At 34.2% G+C, this 22,806-nt stretch overlaps 1 protein-coding gene across 7 annotated transcripts in view; it reads right to left on the bottom strand.

The window, feature by feature from the left end:
* Positions 1–22,806, bottom strand: part of Ccdc18 (coiled-coil domain containing 18) — a 139,858-nt gene that overhangs the window by 65,363 nt on the left and 51,689 nt on the right. For 6 of the 7 annotated variants that reach the window (XM_063254290.1, XM_063254302.1, XM_063254305.1 and 3 more), the window contains 6 exons: positions 20,179–20,470; positions 17,015–17,139; positions 15,688–15,848; positions 10,990–11,213; positions 9,172–9,282; positions 8,304–8,435 (listed from right to left, as the gene is read on the bottom strand). In XM_063254290.1, the coding sequence (XP_063110360.1) occupies positions 8,304–8,435; positions 9,172–9,282; positions 10,990–11,213; positions 15,688–15,848; positions 17,015–17,139; positions 20,179–20,470 (1,045 nt within the window). The remainder of the gene's footprint in view (positions 1–8,303; positions 8,436–9,171; positions 9,283–10,989; positions 11,214–15,687; positions 15,849–17,014; positions 17,140–20,178; positions 20,471–22,806) is intronic. The other variant, XM_063254299.1, reaches the window with a different exon arrangement.

Genomic DNA, 22,806 nt, shown 5'->3' with positions numbered 1-22,806 from the left:
GGCAAATTGGCCTTTTGTTCTTCTTGTTAGTTCTCCCAGACCCAGCACCGGCTTCTGCAGACTCACAGGGAAGGCAAATTTGGCTTGTTCTCCTCCCAGAAACCATATGGTTTGTGCCAGGTCCCAGGAAGGGTGAATTGGCTTCTCCTCCTTCTTGTTATTCCTCCTAGGCCCAGTATGGCTCCCACCAACTCATTGAAAGGACAAATTTGGCTTGTTCTCCTCCTGGGTCCCACATGGTTTGCACCAGGTCCCAGGAAGGGAGAATTGGCTTCATGTTAAATTGTCAAAACATTTTTAATATACAGAAGAAAATATAATACCAAAGGCCACCCAATAGAAAGGCAGGGATCCTTGATATGAGAAGTAGGCTATTGAACTTCAGTGTATATGACCTTTTACCTACTTTGATACAGTCAGTTAGCGGTGAGAAAAGGTGTGTTTTAAAATGTGCTGCATGGTGGGGCATGGTGGTGCACAACTGTAATCCCAGCACCAAGTAGGCTAATACAGGAGGATTGCTGTAAGTTTGAGGCTATCCTGGGCTACAAATTGAGTTCAAGGCCAGCCTGAACTACATAGTGGTACCCTTTCTTAAAAAACCCAAACCACCAAAAGTGTGTTATAAATCATGGTTCATGAACAATACATTGTTTCACTGGAGTTGTACAATTGTGCTTGCTCAGATTCCAGATTAAGAAATATCATCAAGAGAGATAAAATTTGGGTCTTATGTTTATGATCCTCAGGCCAAAGTACAAAGTTCTCAGCAGAAATCACAGTGCTCTCTTTGCTTGAAAAAAAATGTATTAATCAAGATCCAAAATCAAGGTGATACTCGTTATGGCTTTTGGTCTTGACAGAATTGTGAAATCTGCAACATTATGATGAACTTGGAGTAAGTTTCTTAGAGAGTTTAAGAAATGAAGCGTGCGGAGGAGGAAAACTGCTGAGTGGTGACTGGCAGCAAAATTTTCAACAAGATACTGGCAATCAGAATGCAACAAATCATCAAAAACATCATACATCATTGACCAAGTAGGATTCATCCCTGGGATGCAGGAATAGTTCAACATACACAAATCAATGAATCCAGTATATAAACAGAAGCAAGGGAAAAAAATCACAAGTTTGCTTTAATGGACACAGAAAATGACCAAGACTAACATTTACTCATGATAAAAACTCTAAAAGAATAAGTATAGAAGGACCTTAATCTCAATTAATAAAAGCCATTGATGAGAAACCAATGGCCAGTATCATATTAAGTAGGAAGAAGCTGAAAGTTCTCTCTTTAAAGTCAGGAACAAAACAAGGATATCCACTATCACCATTACTGTTCAACAGGTCTCAAAACATTAGCCACAGTAATCAGGCAACAGAAAGAAATAAAAGGAATGCGTATAGGAAATCAAGAAGTCAAATTATCATTATTTGCTAATGACATGATCCCATAAAATACAAAAAAACTCCTAGAATAACTGCATTCCATAGCATAGCAGGATACGAAGTCAACACATAAAAATCTATAGTGCTCCTGTACACCAATAACAAATTCACCAAGAAAGAAATTAGGGATACAATGCCTTTCACATAGCATCAAGAAAATATTAAGTACCTAGGATATAACCTAAACAAGGAAGTGAAAAACTACTTACAATGAAAACTACAGTACTCTAAGAAGAGGTTGAAAAACACCTCAGAAAATGGAAAGACATCCTGTTCTTGGATAGGCAAAACCAACATATTTAAAATGGCCATACATATGCAGAGTTATATAATCACAATAAAAATACTAACAGCATTTAGTACATGAGTAGAGAATATAATCCTAAAATTTGTATGGAATCAGAAGAGTCCTAAAACAAACCTGAGCACAAGAACAGGCAGGAGGAATAACAATTCTAGACTTCAAGTAACATTACAAAGCTAGTGATAAAAATTAACATGGCACTGACAACAAAACAAAACAAAACCAGATATATACATCAATGGGACAGAATAGAGAATAAAGAAGCAATTCCATGCACATTCAGAAACCTGACCTTTGACAAAGAGCCCAAAAACTCATGCTGGAGGAAAGATAGTCTCTTAAACAAATGCTGGGAAAAATGATTATTGACATGCAGAAGACTGAATCTACACTCATATTTCTGACCATACTAAACTAAAATAAAAAGATTAAATGTTAAAATGGAAACAATCTAATGATGGAAGATAAAACAGCAAATCTTTTAAAGACATTGGTATAGGCAAGGACTTTCTTAACAGAACCCAAATTGTACAAGAGATATCAAGAATCAACAAATGGGATTATATTAAAGAGCTTCTACACAGTGAAGGAAACAACCAATGGAGTAAAGAGACAACCTACAGAATGGAAAAAAAACTGCCATCTATTCCTTGGACAGAAGACTAATATCTAGAATACAGAAAGAACTCCAAAGAACTGACTCCCCTAAAGAAAAGACACAATTAAAAAGTGGGCAACTGAAATGAACAGTTACTTCGTAGAATAAGTATGGATAGCCAATAAATACATGAAAAAATTAGAGAAACACAAAACTAAAATTCTATCTTATTTCAGAAGGAATACCTATCATCAACAAGTCAACAAATGTTGGCAAGGTTGTGGGGGTAAAATCATTATGGAAATCAGTATGGAGATTCCTCAAAAAAAAAAAAAAAAAACTCAACTAAAACAAAAGGTTTCATTTGACCCAGCTATTCTCCTCCTAGTATGTTCCAAAAAAGTTAAAAGATATCATATTACACTGATAAATGCATACTCTATGTATAGTCATACAATTCATAATAACTAAATTTTGGAAATGACTTCTATGCTCATTAACAAGTGAATGCAGGAAGAAAATGTGGTATTTATACACAATAGGATACAACTTTACTATAAAGAAGGATAAAGCTGGGACATTTGTAAGAAATTGAATGTACCTTGAGACGACAACTAAAACATCAAGTTTAAATATCACATGGTTTCTATTATAAGAGAAACCTCAAGTATAAACAAAGAGTAAAGTAAAAGATAATAGGAAATAGCAAGATAGATCTTCTGCATAGAGGAAGCAGACCAAGAATTGGAGGGAATGGAGAAGAAGGGAAGTGGATTAAAAAAAAAAAGAATTAAAATGTGTTATGTACATGTACCAATTCCCCATATTAGTCCCCAAGGAATAGCTGGCAAAAATATTTTCTCATTCTGTGGATTTTCTCTTCATGGTTGATGGTTTTCTTCATTGGCAAGCTTTTTAAATGGATATGATCCCATTTATTCATTTTCTGTATTTCCTGTGCAATTGGGTTTTATTTATAGTCTTTCCCTTCACCTTCAAAAGTTTTACCTATTTTATCTTTCAGGAGTTTAAGTGTGTCTGTTTTAATATTTAGCTCTTTGATTCATTCCCATTTTAGTTTAGTGCATGGTGAGAGAAGGGAGGGAAGAAGAAAAAGAATAAAGGGAAGTAAAAGGAATTACGATGAGATACATATATATACCAATTTCCATGATTATACTGGTTTACTATATATAAAAGCAATACAGTTCTTTTTAAATTTTAAACTTGTATCCCATGCCCTTGCTTCCTTACCAGTTTTTGATATTGGTAGATTGAGATTTTCTGCACAATCATGTTGTCTACAAAGAAGTTAACTTTTATTCCAATTTAACTGCCTTTTATGTCTTTCTTACTCATCATATTTTGCTTCTAGGGTTGAACAGCAGTGATGAAAACTAGTATTTTTGTCTAGTCACCCATCTTAGGGGACAAGTGTTTATTTTATCATTAAGTATGTTATCTGCTGTACATTTTTGTAGATGCTCTGTATCAGATTAAGGAATTCTTGTGTTCTCAATTAGCTGAGTTTTTATCATGAAAGAATATTTGTGTTAGATGCTCTTTCTGCTTCTTTGTTTTAAATGGTCATGTAGACTTTTGTACTTCTGATTGGTTAATATAGTAGATTACACTGATTGATTTCTGAATGTTGAACCAGCTTTCTTTTCCCTCTTGTTCTTATTGCTTTCTCTGTGTGTATATGAAAGTAGGGAGGGGGTGAGGGAATTATAGTTTGTATCTAGATGTCCCCCCAAAGCCTCACGAGCTCATAGGTGGAGCTTTTCAGAGATGGCTGGAACTAGGGTATGTGATACTGGGGATAAGAATGTGTGGCACTAGGGTTGGTTTACCACAGTTCTGGGTGTGGATTATGGGAAGGCGCACCCTGAGTGTAGATAGTACCATCCAAAAGGCTTGTAGCCTGGAGGGGTAAAAGGGAGTGGGAGGCTTGTTTTTGCTGCTTGCTGCTGCAGCCTTGCCATGGACTGTTTGTCTTCTCAGTTACTTACCTTCTTCTGCCATCCTGCTTTAGACCCAGGTGACTATGGACTGAAACTCCTATAAGCTGTAAGCTAAAATAAACCTTTCTTCCTTTAAGCTGTGGATGTCAAGTATTTTGTTCATTGACTGACTCCAAAGTAGGGTGATATTGATATTTTGTTTCATTGTTAACAATGAAAAGTACCTAAGATAGGAATATATTAATTACTAAATTCTGTCTGGTAGCATTTTGTTGAGTGTTTTACTTCCATGTTTATGAGATGCATTATGTAGTCTATATTTTTGGAATTGTCTTAGTTTTATTTTGGTAATGCTAGACTTACTATTTTTTTTTCCAGTACTAGGAATCAAACTCAGGACCTCGCACTTGCCAGGCAAGTACTGTGCCACTGAACTATATCACTGGCCCAATACTAGATTTATTAAATGAGCTAGGAAATGACCCATCTTCTTCTGTATTCCATAGGACATTTGTGTTGTTTCTTCCTCAAGTGTTTAGAAGAACTTACCAATGAAACTCTCTAGGCTATAAATTTTCCTTTTTGTAAAATTTTAAAACAATGAATCCAATATATGTAGTTTGGTAGTCCTTTGACTTATGAACTCAATTCATTCCAGAGGGCTGGTTATAACTCAGGTTGTCACTTGAAGGCTCAGGGTCCTCAACACAGCCTTCAAAGTCTCTCTGCTATACATACAGGCAGATCTTCATGTCCTTAGAGAAGACACTGATCCAGGATTTTTCATTTAACCCCATACAGGAAAGAATATTGTAACGTTCCTTGCAGTATTCTTCAAGGGTTAAAATCTGTATTTGAGACCATTTGGAAGCACAAGTGGCTGGCACTCAGGTCATAACTTGAAACTTTGGTAGTAAGTTAAAAGTAAAATTATGGTCATAACCCAAGTTGTCTGTATTGTCAGGTTGGTCATAACTCAAGGGTCACTATACTCAGATTAAGTTTTTAACTTGTTTTTTGTCTACGGGGTTTGTAGCTGATATAAATATATTCCAAGTATAGGTAATGCCTGTTCCTGGGGCAAGCTGGTTAGAGGTTTACACATTTTACTGATTTTTTTTTCAAAGAAATGGACTTTAGTTTCAATTATGTTGCTGATGTTTTATGTTCAGTTGTGTTTCTTATTATTTTCATCTTTCTCAATTCATTTTGCTAGTTTCATAAACTAGAAGTTTGGATGATTTTTTTCTGATATTTGCCTTTGATGCTATAAAGATCCCTCTAAGGACTAATTTAGCTGCAGCCCATAAATTCTGTATGTAGTAAGTCCCTGACTTAGAAACATTTGAGTTGTGAACTTTCACAGGTATACCGTGTAAGACTCACTTTGTTGGTTTATGAACAAATCCAACTTGCAAACAATTCTCCCAGAATGGAACCCATTCATAAGTCAGGGATTTACTGTGCTGTGTTTCCATTTTCATGCACTTCATAATACTATCAGTTTCCCTGAAGACTTACTCTGATTCACAGATTATTTAGAAGTACGTTGTTTTGTTTCTAAATACATGGGGATTTTCTGGTTTATCTCTTTGTTACTAATTTGTAGATTAATGCCATTATAGACCAAGAACATTCTAAACATAGTTTCAGTTCTTTATACTTAATAAGATTTATTTTTATGACCCAGCATTTGTTCTATCTCGGCAAATATTTCAAATGCACTTGCGAAGAATGTATATTCCTTTGTTGCTGTTTGGAGTAATCTATAGAGATCAATTAGATTAAATCGGTTAATGGCATTATTCAGATGTATTCTGTATCTCTGCTGTTTTTGTCTACTTCTAGCAATCAGAGAAAAGAGTAGTGCTAATATCTGCAACCATAATTTTAGGTTAATTTGTTTTTCTTTTCAGGCCTTGTTATGGTTTGTGTCTGGATATCCTCCCAAAGCCTAAAGCAGTCTTCCGGGTGCGGGCTTTTTGGAGGCAGCTGAATCCATACCGTTTGTGATTGGTACAGTGTCTAGTGCTTGGATTAGCAGTGTAAGTGCTAAACCTGCTCTAGGGATAGTCTGCATACAATAAAAAGAAGGGAAAGAGACTTGCTCTACCCTGCTTTTTGCTCTTGCTGCTTTCACTGCCTTCAGTGGCCATGCACTGTTTGCCCCTCTGCCTCACCACCCTATTTTGGAGTCAGTCAATTATGGACCGAAACTCCTAACTGTGAGGAAAATAAACCTTTCTTCCTTTAACTTTAGGTGTTATTTTGTGTCTTAGCAACAAAAGTAACTAAGAAAGTCCTGTTAGTTTTTTTCATATTTTCTAAAAGTCTGTTGTTATATATACACACTTTTAGGATTGTTATATAATCTTGGTGATTGTTACATAATCTTTTATTGTTATATATTATTTTTTCCATAGTAATTTTTTTTTGACCTGAAGTCTATTTTGTTGAATAAAACTATAGCCACAATAGCATTCTTTTGATTAGTAGTTACCTGGTATATCTTCTCTTACCCTTTTACATTTAACCTATAGTTTTTGGGGCTGGGGATCTAGCTCAATGGCATAAGCACCTGCCTTGCAAGCAGGCAGTCTTGAGTTTGATCCCTGGTACCAATAAATAAATAAATAAATAAATAAATAAAATAAAATGAAGTTTTTGGAGACTATATATATGTCTTATTAAAAATTCAATCTCACAATTTCAGTCTTATTTGGCTCAAAAGTAATCTTGATATGACTAAATTTAAGCATTCTATTTTAGGATTGTTCTTGTCTCTTCTTTTTCACTTTTCTCTTTTCTAGATTTCTTTCAAATTATTTGAATATTTTCAAATTTTAATTTATATATTAGCTTTCTTTTAGTATATCTCAAAGGTTTTTAGTGGTCACTCTAAAGATTATGTTTACATATTCAAGTTTTTATTGTCTAATTCTACTTAAAGTATTTTTGCCACTTAATGTGAAATACAGAACTTTGTAATAATATAGATTCATTTAACTCTCTCCTTCATACTGTTTCCAAATGTAATACCAACATGCCATGCCAGAAAATATTATAATTTTTTTCTATTGTCATAGATATTATTAAAATCTTCACAAAAAAGCCAGATGTAGTGGTGCATGCCTATACCCCCAGCACTCAGGAGATGAACAGGAGGGTTGCTGCAAGTCTGAGGCCAGTGCTACAAAGTGAGTTCAAGGCCAACCTGAACTGCATAGCAAAATCTTGTCTTGAGGGGCTGGGGATTTAGCTCAGCGGCATAAGCGCCTGACTTGCAAGTGTGCAGTCATGAGTTCAATTCCTGGTACTGATAAAAATGAAAAAGACAAAAAAATTTTTTTTTTAAAAATCTTGTCTTGAAAAGACAAATAAATAAATAGAAAGCCTATTATATGTATCCAAATAATTACTATTTTTGTGGCTCTTTAGTCTTTCCTGGTATTTTAGATTCCTTGACATCGTTTTTCTTTTCATCAGACTGAATAATGTCTGTTGCTCTACACTAAATTTTATAGACTCCATTTGTCAACTCTTCTGTTGACTAAGCCTCTCCAAATTATCTACTTTTTATTTAGTTGTGTATCTTGAGTTCCATATATTCTTTTTTCCTTTTTTTAAGCCCACTTTTATATTGTTTCTTCTCAGCTAATCTTCAATCTAGACTCTAGAAGTAGAGTCTACAGAATCACTATTACTTGGATAATTGTAAAATTGAGGTGGAAGTTATACTATATTAAAAAATACTGGCATATCTGGAAGTATAGTTAAGTGGCACAGTGCCTGTTTAGCATGTGGAAGGCCTTGGTTCAAGCCTCAGCCATGTGTACACACACACACATGAAAAATGATTCATAAGAAATGAGATTCTAATTGTAGCTCCTGTCACCACCTTTTCTGTGTCTTTGTTTCTTCACCTACAAAATAAATAACACATGTCTAGTATTAAGTTTCTTGTTAGCACTAAGTATGCATCACTTACTCTTTCAATTTGTTTTTCCATTTCTTTATGTTGTTCAAGATGAATCTTCTTTGCTTTTTCAAAAGCTAAACAAATTTTCTCATGTTCTGTATTTATATTGGTTTCTAGACTCCTTATCTTTTCACTCTTTTCCTATAAATACAAAGTATTTTAGAAGACCATAATTAAAACTAGTTTTACAAAAAATACATTAGTCTCTTATATCTGTCATACTCTATTCTTTTTTTAAAAAAATTTTTTTTACCAGGAATCGAACTCATGACCATGTGCTTGCAAGGCCACTGAGCTAAATCCCCAACCCCCGCTTTTTTTTTTTTTAATTTTTCATCCTCTATTCTTTAAAGAACTCCAGTAGTTAATACTTTAAAAGGAAAGTAAACTATTTTAAAACATTAAGACCTATCAAATAACTACCATTCCTTCAATTTTATTAAGATTAAAAAAAAGTAACAAGCTTGGTGTGGTGGTACACACTTGTAATCCCAGTACTTGGGAGGCTGAGGCAGAAAAACCACTGTGAGTTCAATGCCAGGACAGGTTACATAGTGAGACCCTGTCTCAAAACAAACAAACAAACAAAACAAAACATCAAAAAAACCAGGGTCAGTGATAGCTTAGTGGCACAGTGCCTTTCTGGCAAACGTGAAGTCCTGAGTTTGATTTCCAATAGCTACCCCCACCAAAAAAACCTTGTATAACAACTTGTCACATTAGCCCATTAACTTAAAAATCTAAAAACAAACAGAAGGACACAGATAAGAAGAGCTTAGAATTTATACTTTCTATATAATTATAGAAAAACAAACATTTCTCAAGTCAAGTGCCTAAATGTCACTTGTAAATTTCCAGGACAAAGGGTGAATTTTACCATAAGCTCCTGTTCAAGTTCCGCATTTTTTGCAGCAATAGAGGAATAAGCAACTATTTTATCTTCTAGCTGTTTTTCTAGTGTTAAAAGTTGAGAACATTTCTTTGTCATCTAAAACATAATGAAATAAATACAAAATTAGTTTTAAAAAGTAATGACTTCACATCCTAAAATCAAATACTTGTTCTTCTTTTCAAAGCTTAAATATATTGTATCTAAATACACTGGGTAAATTTATGGAAATAAACAGAGTACAAAGTAAATCATCTTTTAATCCTCACAAGTGTAAGAAAAACAAATAGCAAAAGGAAAACCAGAGATATGTATTATCTATACAATACATAAGCAATTTAATTCAGACTTTACTATCCAAATAGGATTATGTCCTAGTTCAGTTTTTTTTTTTTTTTTTTCTTTTTTTGTATTTTAACCGGTACCAGGGATCGAATTCACGACCACAGGCTTGCAAGGCAGGCGCTTTTGCCACTGAGCTAAATCCCCAGCCCCCCAGGTCAGTTTTTAAAAGGAGTTGTTACAGGGACTAGGGATACAGTACCTGCCTGCCAAGTGCAAAGTCTTGAGTTTGATTCTGATACCAAAAAAAAGTCGTTACAGACTAAAATTAGTATTTAAAAATGCTGATAGCAATTATTTCTGGTAGTAGAATTATCAGTGGTTTATTTTCTTTTTCTCTTTCTGTATTTTCAAAATGTTCAGTAAGGCTGTGTTAATTATGTTATTTAAAAATAAATTAATTATGCTATTTAAAAATAATATTAATCTCAATACTTGACAGTTTTCTAAGTCTAAATCTTACAGACTAAATCTTCTTTTCCATTATTAAGTTTCAATTCCATAGACTAAATCTTCTTTTCCATTATTAAGTTACAATTCCTTAAGATTTCTTTGGCCTTGGCTATATACTTTGAATATAAAAACAGACATTTAAAAATGCCCCTATTGGGGTCCAGGATATAGCTCATTGGCACAATGTCTGCCTGGCAAGCATGAGGTCCTGAGCTTGATTCCTGGTACAAAAAAAAAAAAAAAAAAAAGCACCTATAGATAATTGGATAATTGTAGCTTCTAGTTTGATGGCTGAGTATAACATACATACGTATTACCCCTTTTCAGGATACAATACATAGCATATCTGTGTTAGATTCATATAAAGTTGTTTAAAATTGATTCCTAAGGGGTGGGGATGTAGCTTAGCGGCACAGTGCTGCTTGTCTAGTGTGAGATCCTGAGTCTGATTCCCAGTACTCTTCCCACTCCTCACCAAAAATACATTTTTTTAAAGGGCCAGCAGCACAAGAATCTGTCTGGCAAGTTGCAAGGTTCTCAGTTGAATTCCTGGTACCAAAAAGACAATTGATTGCTAAGCTACTTCCCTGACATACTGAATTAACATTGCTAAAAAAGGACCCAGAAATCTGACAGGCTTCCTAGGTGATTAAGATATTTGCTAAAATTTAAAATCCTCTATTGCCTCTTCTTTTCTTTCAACTACAAAACCAAATTCTTTACTTGTAAATATGTATTAATCATCTTAACTTACACTTCGGAAGAAAGACTGAAACACAGTATTAACTGCACCAAGTCTGGAGCTTTTTAGCCACCAGGGAATACGTGCCTACTTTTAAATATTAAAACAGAAAAATTCCCAATTAGAATTTTAAAAAGAATTTATAATTTATGTGGAATCATTTTACAAAAATAAACTTATAAATCTAGACTTAAATTGTTATAAACCCTCACAATAATATCTTTTTCTTATCAAAATTTTATACATATACCCAACTAAGCCAAGCTTACTTCACTTTCTAGTTTACTAGAATTCGAAGCTTTCTCTAGTAGCTCCTCTTGAATCAGCTGAAACTGACTAGTTCTGTGAGCCATGTTAACTTTCAAATCACAATTCTCAGCTTCTATTTGCATCAACTTAGTACGTAGCTCCTCTATTCCAGTAGCAAGTTTTTGCCTCTCTCTTTCATACTGCTTGTTCACAGTATATTGACTTCGATCTTTTATTCTCTCTGCTAATACAAACAAAAGGAAAACCATAGAATAAAAATCTAAACAAGACAATCATAAACAAAGTTTAGTTTCTTATTTAAAGAATAAAAGGGATTCAGAATGAAACATACAATAAGGAAAACATGTAAGGAATATGGCAAATAAGTCAGTTTTTTGTTTTGTTTATCTTTTTGTGTTGGTGGTATTAGGGCTTGAACTTGAAATCCTCCTGCCTCAGCTTCTCAGACTGCTGAGATTACAGGTATGCCAACTGAGCCTGGCTCCAAGTAGAGCATTTTCTAAATTAAATACACAACAAAGAGAGGGGAAAGTTCTTTTGAATCATTCACTTTTCCAAATAACTAAAAATTACTCTTTATGTTATAATTTTTCTATATCAAAAAGTGCTACCCATTTTTTAATATCCTATTTTTTCAATAAAATTATTATTTAAAAACCTCGTTGTCATCATTTCCTTAATCTATCATTAATTATAAAATTAATTTGGACAACTTTAAGAATATTTTTATGTATAGGTGCAAACAGTGCATCCTTTTTTTTTTTTTTTTTTTTTTTTTTTTTTTGATGCCGGGGATTGAACTCACTACCTCGCATTTGCCAAGCAGGCACTTAAGCCACTGAGCTAAACCCCCGGCCAGAGCACACTTTCTAATCATATTTTTCTCCTCTAAAAACTAGCAGATGAAAACAATGATTTTTTTAAAACTACAGAGAGCTGGGTCAGTGGTACATGCCTGTAATCCCAGCACTCGGGAGGCTAAGGCAGGAGGACTGTTGCAAGGCCAGGCTGAACTGCATAGCAAGACCCTGTTTCAAGACAATAAATAAATAAATAAACAAATAACAAACTACTGAGGATTTTCAGAGGTAGTTGTTTGGCTATGTGTTTCTCCACTAGAAATATATATGTTTACTCCATAGTAACTGAGCTCTCAGAAGTACTCTAATTAAACAGGAATGATGTAGGTGATTATGTAAGAACATACATGTGAAAAGAAAGAAAGATACACTTTGCCTTAAAGGGTAGGGTAAGTAGTCATTTGCTATCAACTCTCCATATATACAATATTTCATTTTCTAGACTACCTGTCATTGGCAATATTTTTCTTTCATCTCAGAAAACCTATGATACTTTATATCACCAGCTCTAATAATTCCTCTAAGCACATCATCCTTGTCTTAGTTACTTTTTTATTGCTGAAACAAAATATCCAACACCCAAAGTTAAAGGAGAAAAGGTTTATTTCAGCTCACAGTTTGCAGAGGCTGATCTATAGTTGGCTGGCTCTAAGAGAGCGCAGCATGGCTGAAGAGAAACAGTCCATGGCAGGGCAGCCAGGAGGTATGAGGAAGGAAGGAAGGAAGGAAGTTTGTATGATTTCTTTTCCCCCTTTATTCCAATATATTCCATCATGGCTATAAGCCTGTTGATTTGTGTTACCCACATCTAGAGTGGGGTTTCCATTGTCCATACCCAGAACTATTTATTTATCTCAAATCCTTTAATCGAAGGATCTCACACTCCAGAGCCAGCCATCTCTTAGAAATCCTACCTATGAGTGCATGTAGTTTTTCAGGGACATCTAAATATAAGCCATAACAATTCTCTTCCCTATTCTAGTAACTTAGATATCCGATTTTCTGTCATTTCTGCTGCTAATAGACCATTGCCTGTAAAGACAGAATATTAAAAAGATGAATTTGTTAAGCCCTTAGGGCAACTATAGAGATAAAAAATGAAATGGTAAAATATATTTGGTTCAAAAGCAGAGGGGAGCTGGGCATAGTGGTGCCTGTAACCCCAGCACTGGGGGGCTGAGGCAGAAAGATCATTGGGAGTTGAATAAAAAGCAAGCAAGAAAGATGAATAAAATGAAATAAATAAGTGTTACTGTTTAGATCTAAAATGTTTTTCCAAAAGCTCATGTGTGGAGAAGATGTGCTTCTGGCAGGTGATTAGGTCATAAGGTCTAATTTCATCAGTCAATTGGTTCACTGGTAGCATAACTGATGGCATTATTGGAAAGTGACAGAAATAAAAAGTAGAGGCTACTTGAAAGGAGTGTATCACAGGGATGTGACCTTGGGGACTATTTCTGGTATGCAGCCCCTTCCTCTCTAGCTCTTTTCCTTTTTCTATGCTCCCTGGCTACCCTGAGATGAGCACTTTCCTCTGCCACACCCTTCTGCCATGCCTCTGCCTTGTCACATGCCTAAAAGCAATGGGGCCAGCTGACAATGGACTGAAAAGTCTGAAACCATTAGACAAAATAAACTTTTCCTCCTTTAATTTTATTTATGTCAGATACTATAAAAGGTCCAAAAGTTTGAAAAACGCAAGTGCAAAAAAAACCCAACGATAGTAGAATAAACTTTAAGATATTAATAGTTACATTAAATACAAGTGATCTAAACATCTGAAGAAAGTTCTAATTAAAAAGTAAAAACTGAGATTAGAAATAAAAGCAATATCCAATTACATGTTTTCTATAAGAATTTCACTTTATATACAAAGATAAAGGTTCAAAGGTGGGACAAAAATCAAACTGGACAAACACTAATCAAAAAAAGCCAGAAGCAGAATAGCACTAATTGCAAACAAAATAGTCTTAAAATAAGGAATATTACCAGGAACCAAAGAGACATTTAACATAATAAAAGAATGTATCTAATAAGAAGATATAGTAATCTTAAATGTTTAAGTATATAATATCTTTAAAATATAAGAAGCAAAAGCCAGGCATGGTGGTACATGCCTGTAATCCCAGCACTTAGAAGGCTAAGGCAGGAGGATTGTTACGAGTTTGAGACCAGCCTGGGCCACAGAGTGAGCTCAAGGCCACCTTAACTGCATAGTGAGACCCTGTCTCAAAAAGACAAAAAAAGTGGTGGTGGTGGAGGGAATTGGGATTGGGGATGTAGCCAGTGGCGTAAGTGCTTGCCTGGCAACTGTAAGGTCACAAGTTTAACACCCAGTACCCACCCCCCAAAAAAAGACAAAAAAAAAAAATACAAGTATAGATTGACAGAACTAAAAGCATAAGTAAAAAAGCATACATAGATCTGAAGATTTCACTATCACTCTGTAAATAATTGATAGGACAAGTACACAGAAAATCACTAAGGATAAAGAGAGCTTAAACAGTATCAACTGGACATTACTAATATTGAGACAAAATACTCAATTATTGATATGATCTTTTTGTTCAAGTCTACTTGAATGTTCAACAAGATAAACCAAATGCTGCATAATAAACCATCTCTTAAAATGCTACTAAAATACAATATCTGGGCCAAAATTTAGCTCAGCAGTATAAGTGCCTGCCTGGCTAGCACAAGGTCATGAGTTTGATTCCTGGTTTCAAAAGAATACACACACACACACACACACACACACACACACACACACACACAATCTGGGCTGGGGGATCACCTCAGTGATAGCATTAATGCTTAGCATGCAGAAAGCCCCGAGTTCAAGCCCCAGCAGCAACAAAAAACAATAAACATGATATAAAGCACGCTCTCTGATTACCACTAATGATGCAAAGATGTAGAAAATCTTCCAATATTTAAAATAAAACACACATAGCCTAAAAGTCAAGCAATTATTTATAAGATATATTTTCAACTGAATGGAAATGAAAATACAACACATAAAATAATGAGATAAAGCCAGAAAATTGTTTAAAAGTAAGTTTACCCCTTACATATTTATATCAGAAGAGGTCCAAAAATGAACGATCCAAGCTTTCATTATGAGAAGTTAAAAGAAAAAGAAAAAATTAGGGGCTGGAGGTTTAGCTCAGCGGCATAAGCGCCTGCCTTGGAAGCAGGCAGTCGTGAGTTCGATCCCCGGTACCGATAAAAAGGAAAAAGACAAAAAAAAAAAAAAAAAAAGAAAAGAAAAAAATTAAACCTAAAGTAAACTGAAAAGGAATACAAGGGATTCTGATGGAAATGCATTACATCTCGATTGTGCTGATATTGTATAAAGGTGTAAATATATTAAAAAACAAACATGTAACAAAATTTACCAAATTGTACACTTAAAATAGGTGCATATTATTGGATGTAAATTTTAAATCAATAAGGTATATTTCTCAAATGATGCAAAGCCCAAGAATTCTGAGACAATTTTTGCTCTCTTAGCAGAGCATAAGTACTAGTACTAACAGATTATCAAGTATATATGTCAACAGAAACCAGTTGCTAATTTGTTCCTTTAAAATACTACCACCAAGAATACTGGTTACATTTATTTATTTACTTACTTACTTACTTACTTATGTATTTATTTATTGAGACAGGGTCTCACTATGCAGTTCAGACTGGCCTCAAGCTCACTCTATAGCCCAGGCTGGTCTCAAACTGGCAGTGATCCTCCTGCCTCAGCCTCCCAAGTACTGGAATTACATGTATGCACACCAACCCTGGCTCCACATTTATTAAAATAATTTAATATAGGATACTCACCGACTCGATCACCACCTAGTTTTACAGGTTCTGTTTCTAAAGCATTTAATTTGCCACTTTCTTGACTATCTTTAGAAAGAGTAAGATTCTGAGATAACTGATTTGCAGTCAGATTTGCATGAAGCTTCTGAATTTCTGCTTCTTTTATTGCAAGTTTAATCCTATCAAAAGAAAAGTGGCCAAAAGTTACTAGGAAAATTCTATAAAAATACTTGTTTTACATTCTGAGTTGGGAAAAATTTTTAAATTCTGATACTGTTCAACTATTCTACAGCTATACCACCCTGGATATATATGACCTTGTCTAATACTGTTCAGCTCTTAAGATATAGAAATTCTCATGCATCATTAGTAGGACGATAAATTAACCAATCACTTTCCACACTTAATAACTAGTAAACTTGAAAATGTAGAAACTCCAGGACTGAGTAATTTCACTTTTAGAAATATATATAAAATATTTTTTCACATGCATGTACAAGGAATCTTATATGGGGATTTTTTTTTTGTAATTCTGCTTATAATTAAAAGAAAAACTGAGACAAGGTAACTACCAATAAAAATGGATAAATTAATTATGGCAGAATTCTAGGAAGAATCTATTTTTCTGTATAAATCTCAATTCCTATATAGCTATCACAAAAGTAAACTAATCACATAATTCCATCTGTTAATCAATCACTCTATCTCAACACAGATGGATTTTTAAAATAATGATAGCAAGGCTGAGTGGCACAGGCCTATAATCTCAGCACTCAGAAGGTTGAGGAAACAGAATCTCAAGTTCAAGGCCAGCCTAGGCTACACAGCGAATTCAATGCCAGCCTGACTCAAAAACAAAAAGCAAAAAATAAAAAACACCAAAATACCAAAAATGATTCTGAGTGGAAAAATAAAATTATAAACAATACATATAAGTACATTTAATATTAGTGTAGATGAATATAAACATACATAATATAGATAGAAAAATATATGACCTATTTATAATGGTGGAGAATGGAACTAGCAAAGATTAAAGGATGTTATCCACCTTATTTTATTTTTATTTAGAGAAATATTTGAAACAAACATCACAAAATATCAAGAAGAATTAATTCTTAGTTGTGCAATCAAATGTTTGTTATAATATTCTCTGGGCTGTTTTATAGTTTAAAATTTTTCAACTAGGCATCTTTATTTAATTACTAACAAAAAATCATTCTTTTTTTTTTTTGTCTTTTTCATTTTTATCGATACGAGGGATCAAACTCATGACCACCTGCTTGCTGAGCTAAATACCCAGCCCCAAAATCATTCTATTTGCTATAACTTCAAAATCATATACCTCAATTCTGAAATCATCAATTTATTTGCCTCACAGCAGCCAACAAAACTTTCTTCTTTGTTTGACAAACCACTCATCTGGTGCTTAGAATGAGACGATTTAAAACCAAGTATTTCTCTTTTGAACTGCAGGTTTAAAACAAACATTTGTAATATTAACTTAGGATGTAACTGTTTATTAAAACTCAAAGTCTGAAAAAATTATATGAATTCAATGGCAACAGCCTAATGTCCATCAATAGAATGTACAAAATATTTAGATCATAGGAAAACTATAATAGTTAAATAAATGAGTTATATAAACCAATATGGATACATTCCATAATGTAATACTGAGTTAAAAAAAAACATATAGTATTTTTTTTTTATTGGTACCAGGGATTGAACTCACGACTGCCTGCTTGCAAGATAGGCGCTTATGCCGCTGAGCTAAATCCCCAGCCCTTCATATAATATTTTTGAAAATGCATTAAACAATGTATTTCTAGATGTATTTTATATGTGGCAGTAAGGTATAGGTAAGAAAAATACACATAAATCTAAGAAGAGTTGCTACTTTTGAGGAGAAAGAAAATGGATCTGACAAACTACATAAAGAGGCTTTACTTATAAAATTAATTCTAAAAATATCTCAAGTTAATATAGCAATGTGTGTCTTATATTTTATAAATGCTAAGCTGCGTTAGTCTCTGTACTTTCCTTCCTGAAGGAACAATACTGAATCTTTAAAAAGTTATAAAGAGAGAAAAATATGTCCTTAATGATTGCCACCTTCAAACTATTACCAAATCATATTTTTTAGAAATTAAAAAATTCACATTTCCAAACCACAACATTAGTACTTCATGAAATATAGAATCAAGTCTATATCACCATAAACCTTCTGAATCACATATTAAGTAATTTTTGGGCCGGGGATTTAGTTCAGTGGCATAAGCACCTGCCAGGCAAGCACGAGGTCATGAATTCGATCCCTGGTACCAAGAAAAAAAAAAAAAACAAACCAGCAATTCTTGACACTGAGTAAAAAAGAGAATTTTAATTTAAATTGAATGCATATGCTAATTTCAATTTCAAAAGAAAACATAGTATATTAAAAATCTCAGCAAATGTTCAGTATCCTAGAATGCAGACCCAGGAGATGGCTGGAAGTCAAGAATCAGTTGTTTCACCTTAAATTCTGCTACTTGCTAACCATTTACTTTTAAATCTAATGTTCTTTGCTGATAAAATGATATTGAGTCAGATGATTTCTATGATTCTTTTCAGTTTCATAATTCCCTGGTTTAGACCATTTTGAAACTTGTTAGAATATACCATTCACTCCAATCTACATTCAAAAATAAAACTGAAAATAACATATTTATCTATAATTACCATATTTATCTATTTCTAGCTTTCTATTTTTCATCTTTATTTCACACTCATCAATGACAAGTTCCTGACATAGGTATACTCATTTTTTTCATAATGTGGCATATATTTTATATATATATATATATATATATATATAGACAGCGAGAGTGAGAAAGAAAGAGAGAGAGACAGAGAGAGAGAGAAAGAAAGAAGGTACCTTAGTTCATGAACTTACTTTTTTTTATGATTCTGGTCACAAACCAAATTGGAAGATAATTAAATCAAACTTCCCCATAAGGTCAACATGGAACCTAGTCACTGAACTTGATTCAGTTCTAGTCCAGTTCAATTTGTGACCAGAATCTTAGAATGAATTAAGTTCATGAACCAAGGAACTACCATATATATACACACATATATATTATATATATTCACATAAAGAGTAAAGGTGGCAGACCATTACCACAAAAATATTTCAAAGTTCTACGACATTCTATTCATTCTTTCATTCATTTTTTAATTTTGTAGTTCTAGGGATTGAACAGAGGGCCTTGTACAGGCTAGGTAAATGTTCTGCTATCAAGCTACAGCTCCAGGCCAGTTCTATGCCATTCTATAAGCACATGCAAAGTTGCTCAACATCAGTCATCAAGGAAACGCAACTTTAAACTACAATATGATACCACATCATACTCACTAGCATAGCTATAAACAAAAAGACAGACAATATGTGTTAATAAGGATGTAGAGAAAAACATCCACATACTATTGGTTGAGAATGTAAAATGGTGCCCATTTTGGAAAACAGTTTGGCATGAATTTACCATATGACCTAACAATTCTCCTAGTTATCTACCCAAGAGAAATAAAAACATGTCCACACAAAAACTTCTGTGCAAATGTTCATAGCAGCATTATTCATAATAACTTAAAAATGAGAATAACACAAAAGTCTATCAACTGACAATTAAATAAAACATGGAATTATCCACATAATGGAATATTATTGACCAATAAAAATAAAATAGATATATGAATGACTCTCAAAGATATTAAAAATGTGAAATGACACATACAAAAGATTACTATGACTTTGTTCAAATGAAATACTCTGAAAACACAAATGTATAGAAGCAGTAACTATTAATGCTTTCCTAAGTGTGTGTGTGGGTCTGAAGGCACTAATTATAAAGTAGCACAAGTAATCTTTTGGGGATGAAAGAAAAGTTTGAAACTATTGTGGTCAAAACATTTGTAAAGGGGCTGGGGATTTAGCTCAGCGGCATAAGCACCTGCCTTGCAAGCAGGCGGTCGTGAGTTCGGTCCCCGGTACCGATAAAAATGAAAAAGACAAAAAAAAAAAAAAAAAAAAAAAAAAAAAACATTTGTAAAATCGGGCTGGAGATTTAGGTCATTGGCATAAGCCTTGCACTGCCTAGCAAGTGCGTGGTCGCGAGTTCAATGCCAGTACCGATAAAAAAAAAAATTGCTAAATCACTACAATTCAGTGAATAGTATACTTTCAAAGGATGAATTTTACAGTATGCAAATGAAATGTCTATAAAGCTGCTTTTCAAAAAATTGTGCCATTCCTAGATATGGCTTCTGAGAAACTATGAAAAGATGTAAGAAAAGTTAAATGGGAAAAACAGGGATTAGATAGAAAAGAAATAGGTGACTGAAAGCACAATAGGGAAAAAAAAAGCTAATAAGGAAACCAAAAAATTATGGTCTTTCATAAAACACACCAATGAAATCTCTTTTCCATTATGTAATCAAGAACAGCACACTTCTTTCATATATGCTTACTGGTAACTGTGATATCATTTTTTCCAAACTTCTTAGTTCTACCCTTGAGTTTTCAATTTCCTGCTGACACAAATCCAGTCGTTCATTCTGTGTTGCAACTCGGACCTTTAATTCTCGATTTTCATCCATTAGAGAAAACTTTTCTCTCAGTATTTCCTCTTTGTCCTCTAACTCACTTTCTAACTTTAGAATACTTTGCCTAGATTCAGTCAATTGTGTTATGACTTCTGAATTTCTCACTGCCATAATTCTTAATTTTTCTTTTCCATTGTTATGTTCTTCCTTCAAATGCCTACAAAGAAAAAAAATTTAAAATAAAGTGTGTTCATTTTCAGTAATTGCATTTAGATAGAGCTCATACCTTGGTACTTGACTGCTTTGAAATTGAATTTGGTACTCGATGCATTTTTTTAACTTGTAAAATTAACTGCAATACTATTTCATAATGTAATTAAAACAATTAAAATACTCTCATGTCTTTAGCATGGTATTGCTTCCATCCCTCCTCGTCCAGCAGGTGGCACTGTCCTCGCGGCAGGATGGAGGACCTTGTGCAACTCCAGAGCCCATGCAGCCACCGTGGCGTGAGTGCTTCCACAGCGACTCCACTAAAACCGTCCTGAGCAAAGAGCGGGCAGTGCTCTGCCCAGAGGCTACAGGGGCGTCATATCCGCAGGGGTTTCAGATTTGCTTAGAAGAGAAGTTCAGCGTTTTTCTGGTCTGGGTGCACTGAAAAATTTCTGAGGTACTGGGATTGCTGTAAACACACAAAGCCACGCCCTCTGGGAACGCAGGTGGCTGTCAGGCAGATTCACCGTGAGGCCCAGAGACCCCATGTCGCCGCTGCCCTCTATATAGCAAGGGCCACGGGCAGGCACAGGACACCCACAAAGTTTTTTCCCCTTTGTTAGGTATTCAGTGCACAAGCTGGAACTTGTCAATGTCTATTGCCTTGTGACTTACTTTTTCCAGCGAAAATAATTTCTTTTAGTTGTTTCGATTTTTTTTTTTTTTTTTTTTGTCTTTTTGAAACAGTGTTTCACTATGCAGTTCAACTGGCTTTGAACTCACTTTATAGCCCAGGCTGGTATCAAACTTGCAGTGACCCTCCTGCCTCAGTCTCCCAAGTACTGGGACCACAGCTGTATGCCAGGACGCCAGACTTTGTTTGGTTATTTTTGATACTTATTGTGTCTCCCAGAAACAATAAAGGGCAAATGCCAAGATACCTATTATTTTAAAAATTTCTTGAAACAAGGGGCCTAGGGATTTAGTTCAGTATCAGAGCACTTGCCTACTATGTGCCAGGCCTAGTTTAAGTGGTAGCACTGAAAAACAGATTTTTTTTAAAGCTTAACAGTCAAGGACACAAGAAAACTATAGGTCAATATCCTTGATAAATATAGATGGAAAAACTGTCAACAAAATACAAGCAAACTCAATATAAGAATGCATTAAGATTTTTCCCCATCCTCAAGTGGTATTCATCCCAGGGATGCAAGAGTGATTCGACATACACAAATCAGTAAACATGCTATACCACATCAACAAAATGAAGAACAAAACCATGTGATCATCTCAAAAGATGGAGAAAAGGTATTTGATAATCAATATCCCTTCATTATAAAACCAGTAAGCTAAATAGGCTTATAAGGAACATATTTCAACACAATAGAGGCTATCATATATAATAAGCCAACAGTTAACATTACACTGAATAAAGAAAATCTGAACACTTTTTCTGTAAAATTTGAACCAAGAAAAGGATGTTCTCTTTTACCACTTTTATTCAGCATGGTACCAGGAGCCCTAGCCAGCGCAAACAGGCAAGGAAAAGAAAGAAAGAGCAACTAAATTGGAAAAGAGCAAGTTGAACCTGTCACTTTGCAGACAACATGATCATATACATATAGAAAACCTAAAGACTACCAAAGACCAGACTTAGTGAATTTGGCAAAGTTGCAGGACACAAAATCAATGTACAAAAATAAATAGCATTGTTGTATGCTAACAGTGAACAATCTAAAATAGAAATCAAGAAAGCAATGCCACCTACAATAGCTGCCCCTCAAAAAACAAAACAAAACCAAAAATTCCTAGGAATAAATTTAACTAAAGAAAGGAAAGCTTTCTACGATGAAATTCATAAAAAAACTGATAAAAGAAACTAAACAAGACACCAAAAAAAAAAAAAAAGAAAAAAAGTGTTCACAAGGAATCAATATTGTGAAAATGTCTATGCATTTAGCATCAACAGATTCAATGTCTTCTCTATCAAAATACCAATGGCATTCTTTACAAAACTAGAGAAAATACAGTTAAAATTTGTTTGGAACCATTAAACCCCCAAATGACTAAAAGCAATACATTATTATTTCTTAATAGTCAAACCAATCTTAAAAAAAAAGAAAGCAAGAGGCATCACAGTGTCTTATTTTAAGATAACACTACATAGCTACAGTAATAAGAACAGCACACTATTGGTATAAAGACAGATACATAGCCGAGTGGAACAAAACAGAGAACTCATAAATAAAGCTATACATCAACACCCAGATGTTTTGTTTGTTGGTCGGCTGGCTAGTTGGTTGGTTGGTTTTTTAATACGTAGTTCTGGCTGGCCTTGAA

The sequence above is a fragment of the Cavia porcellus genome, unplaced genomic scaffold (genome assembly GCF_034190915.1).
Source record: "Cavia porcellus strain 051 isolate PalLab524CR breed Dunkin Hartley unplaced genomic scaffold, mCavPor4.1 scaffold_1, whole genome shotgun sequence".
Classification (NCBI taxonomy): Eukaryota; Metazoa; Chordata; class Mammalia; order Rodentia; family Caviidae; genus Cavia; species Cavia porcellus.
The sequence above is the reverse complement of the archived record's forward strand: the minus strand, read 5'-3'. Positions and strand labels throughout refer to the sequence as shown.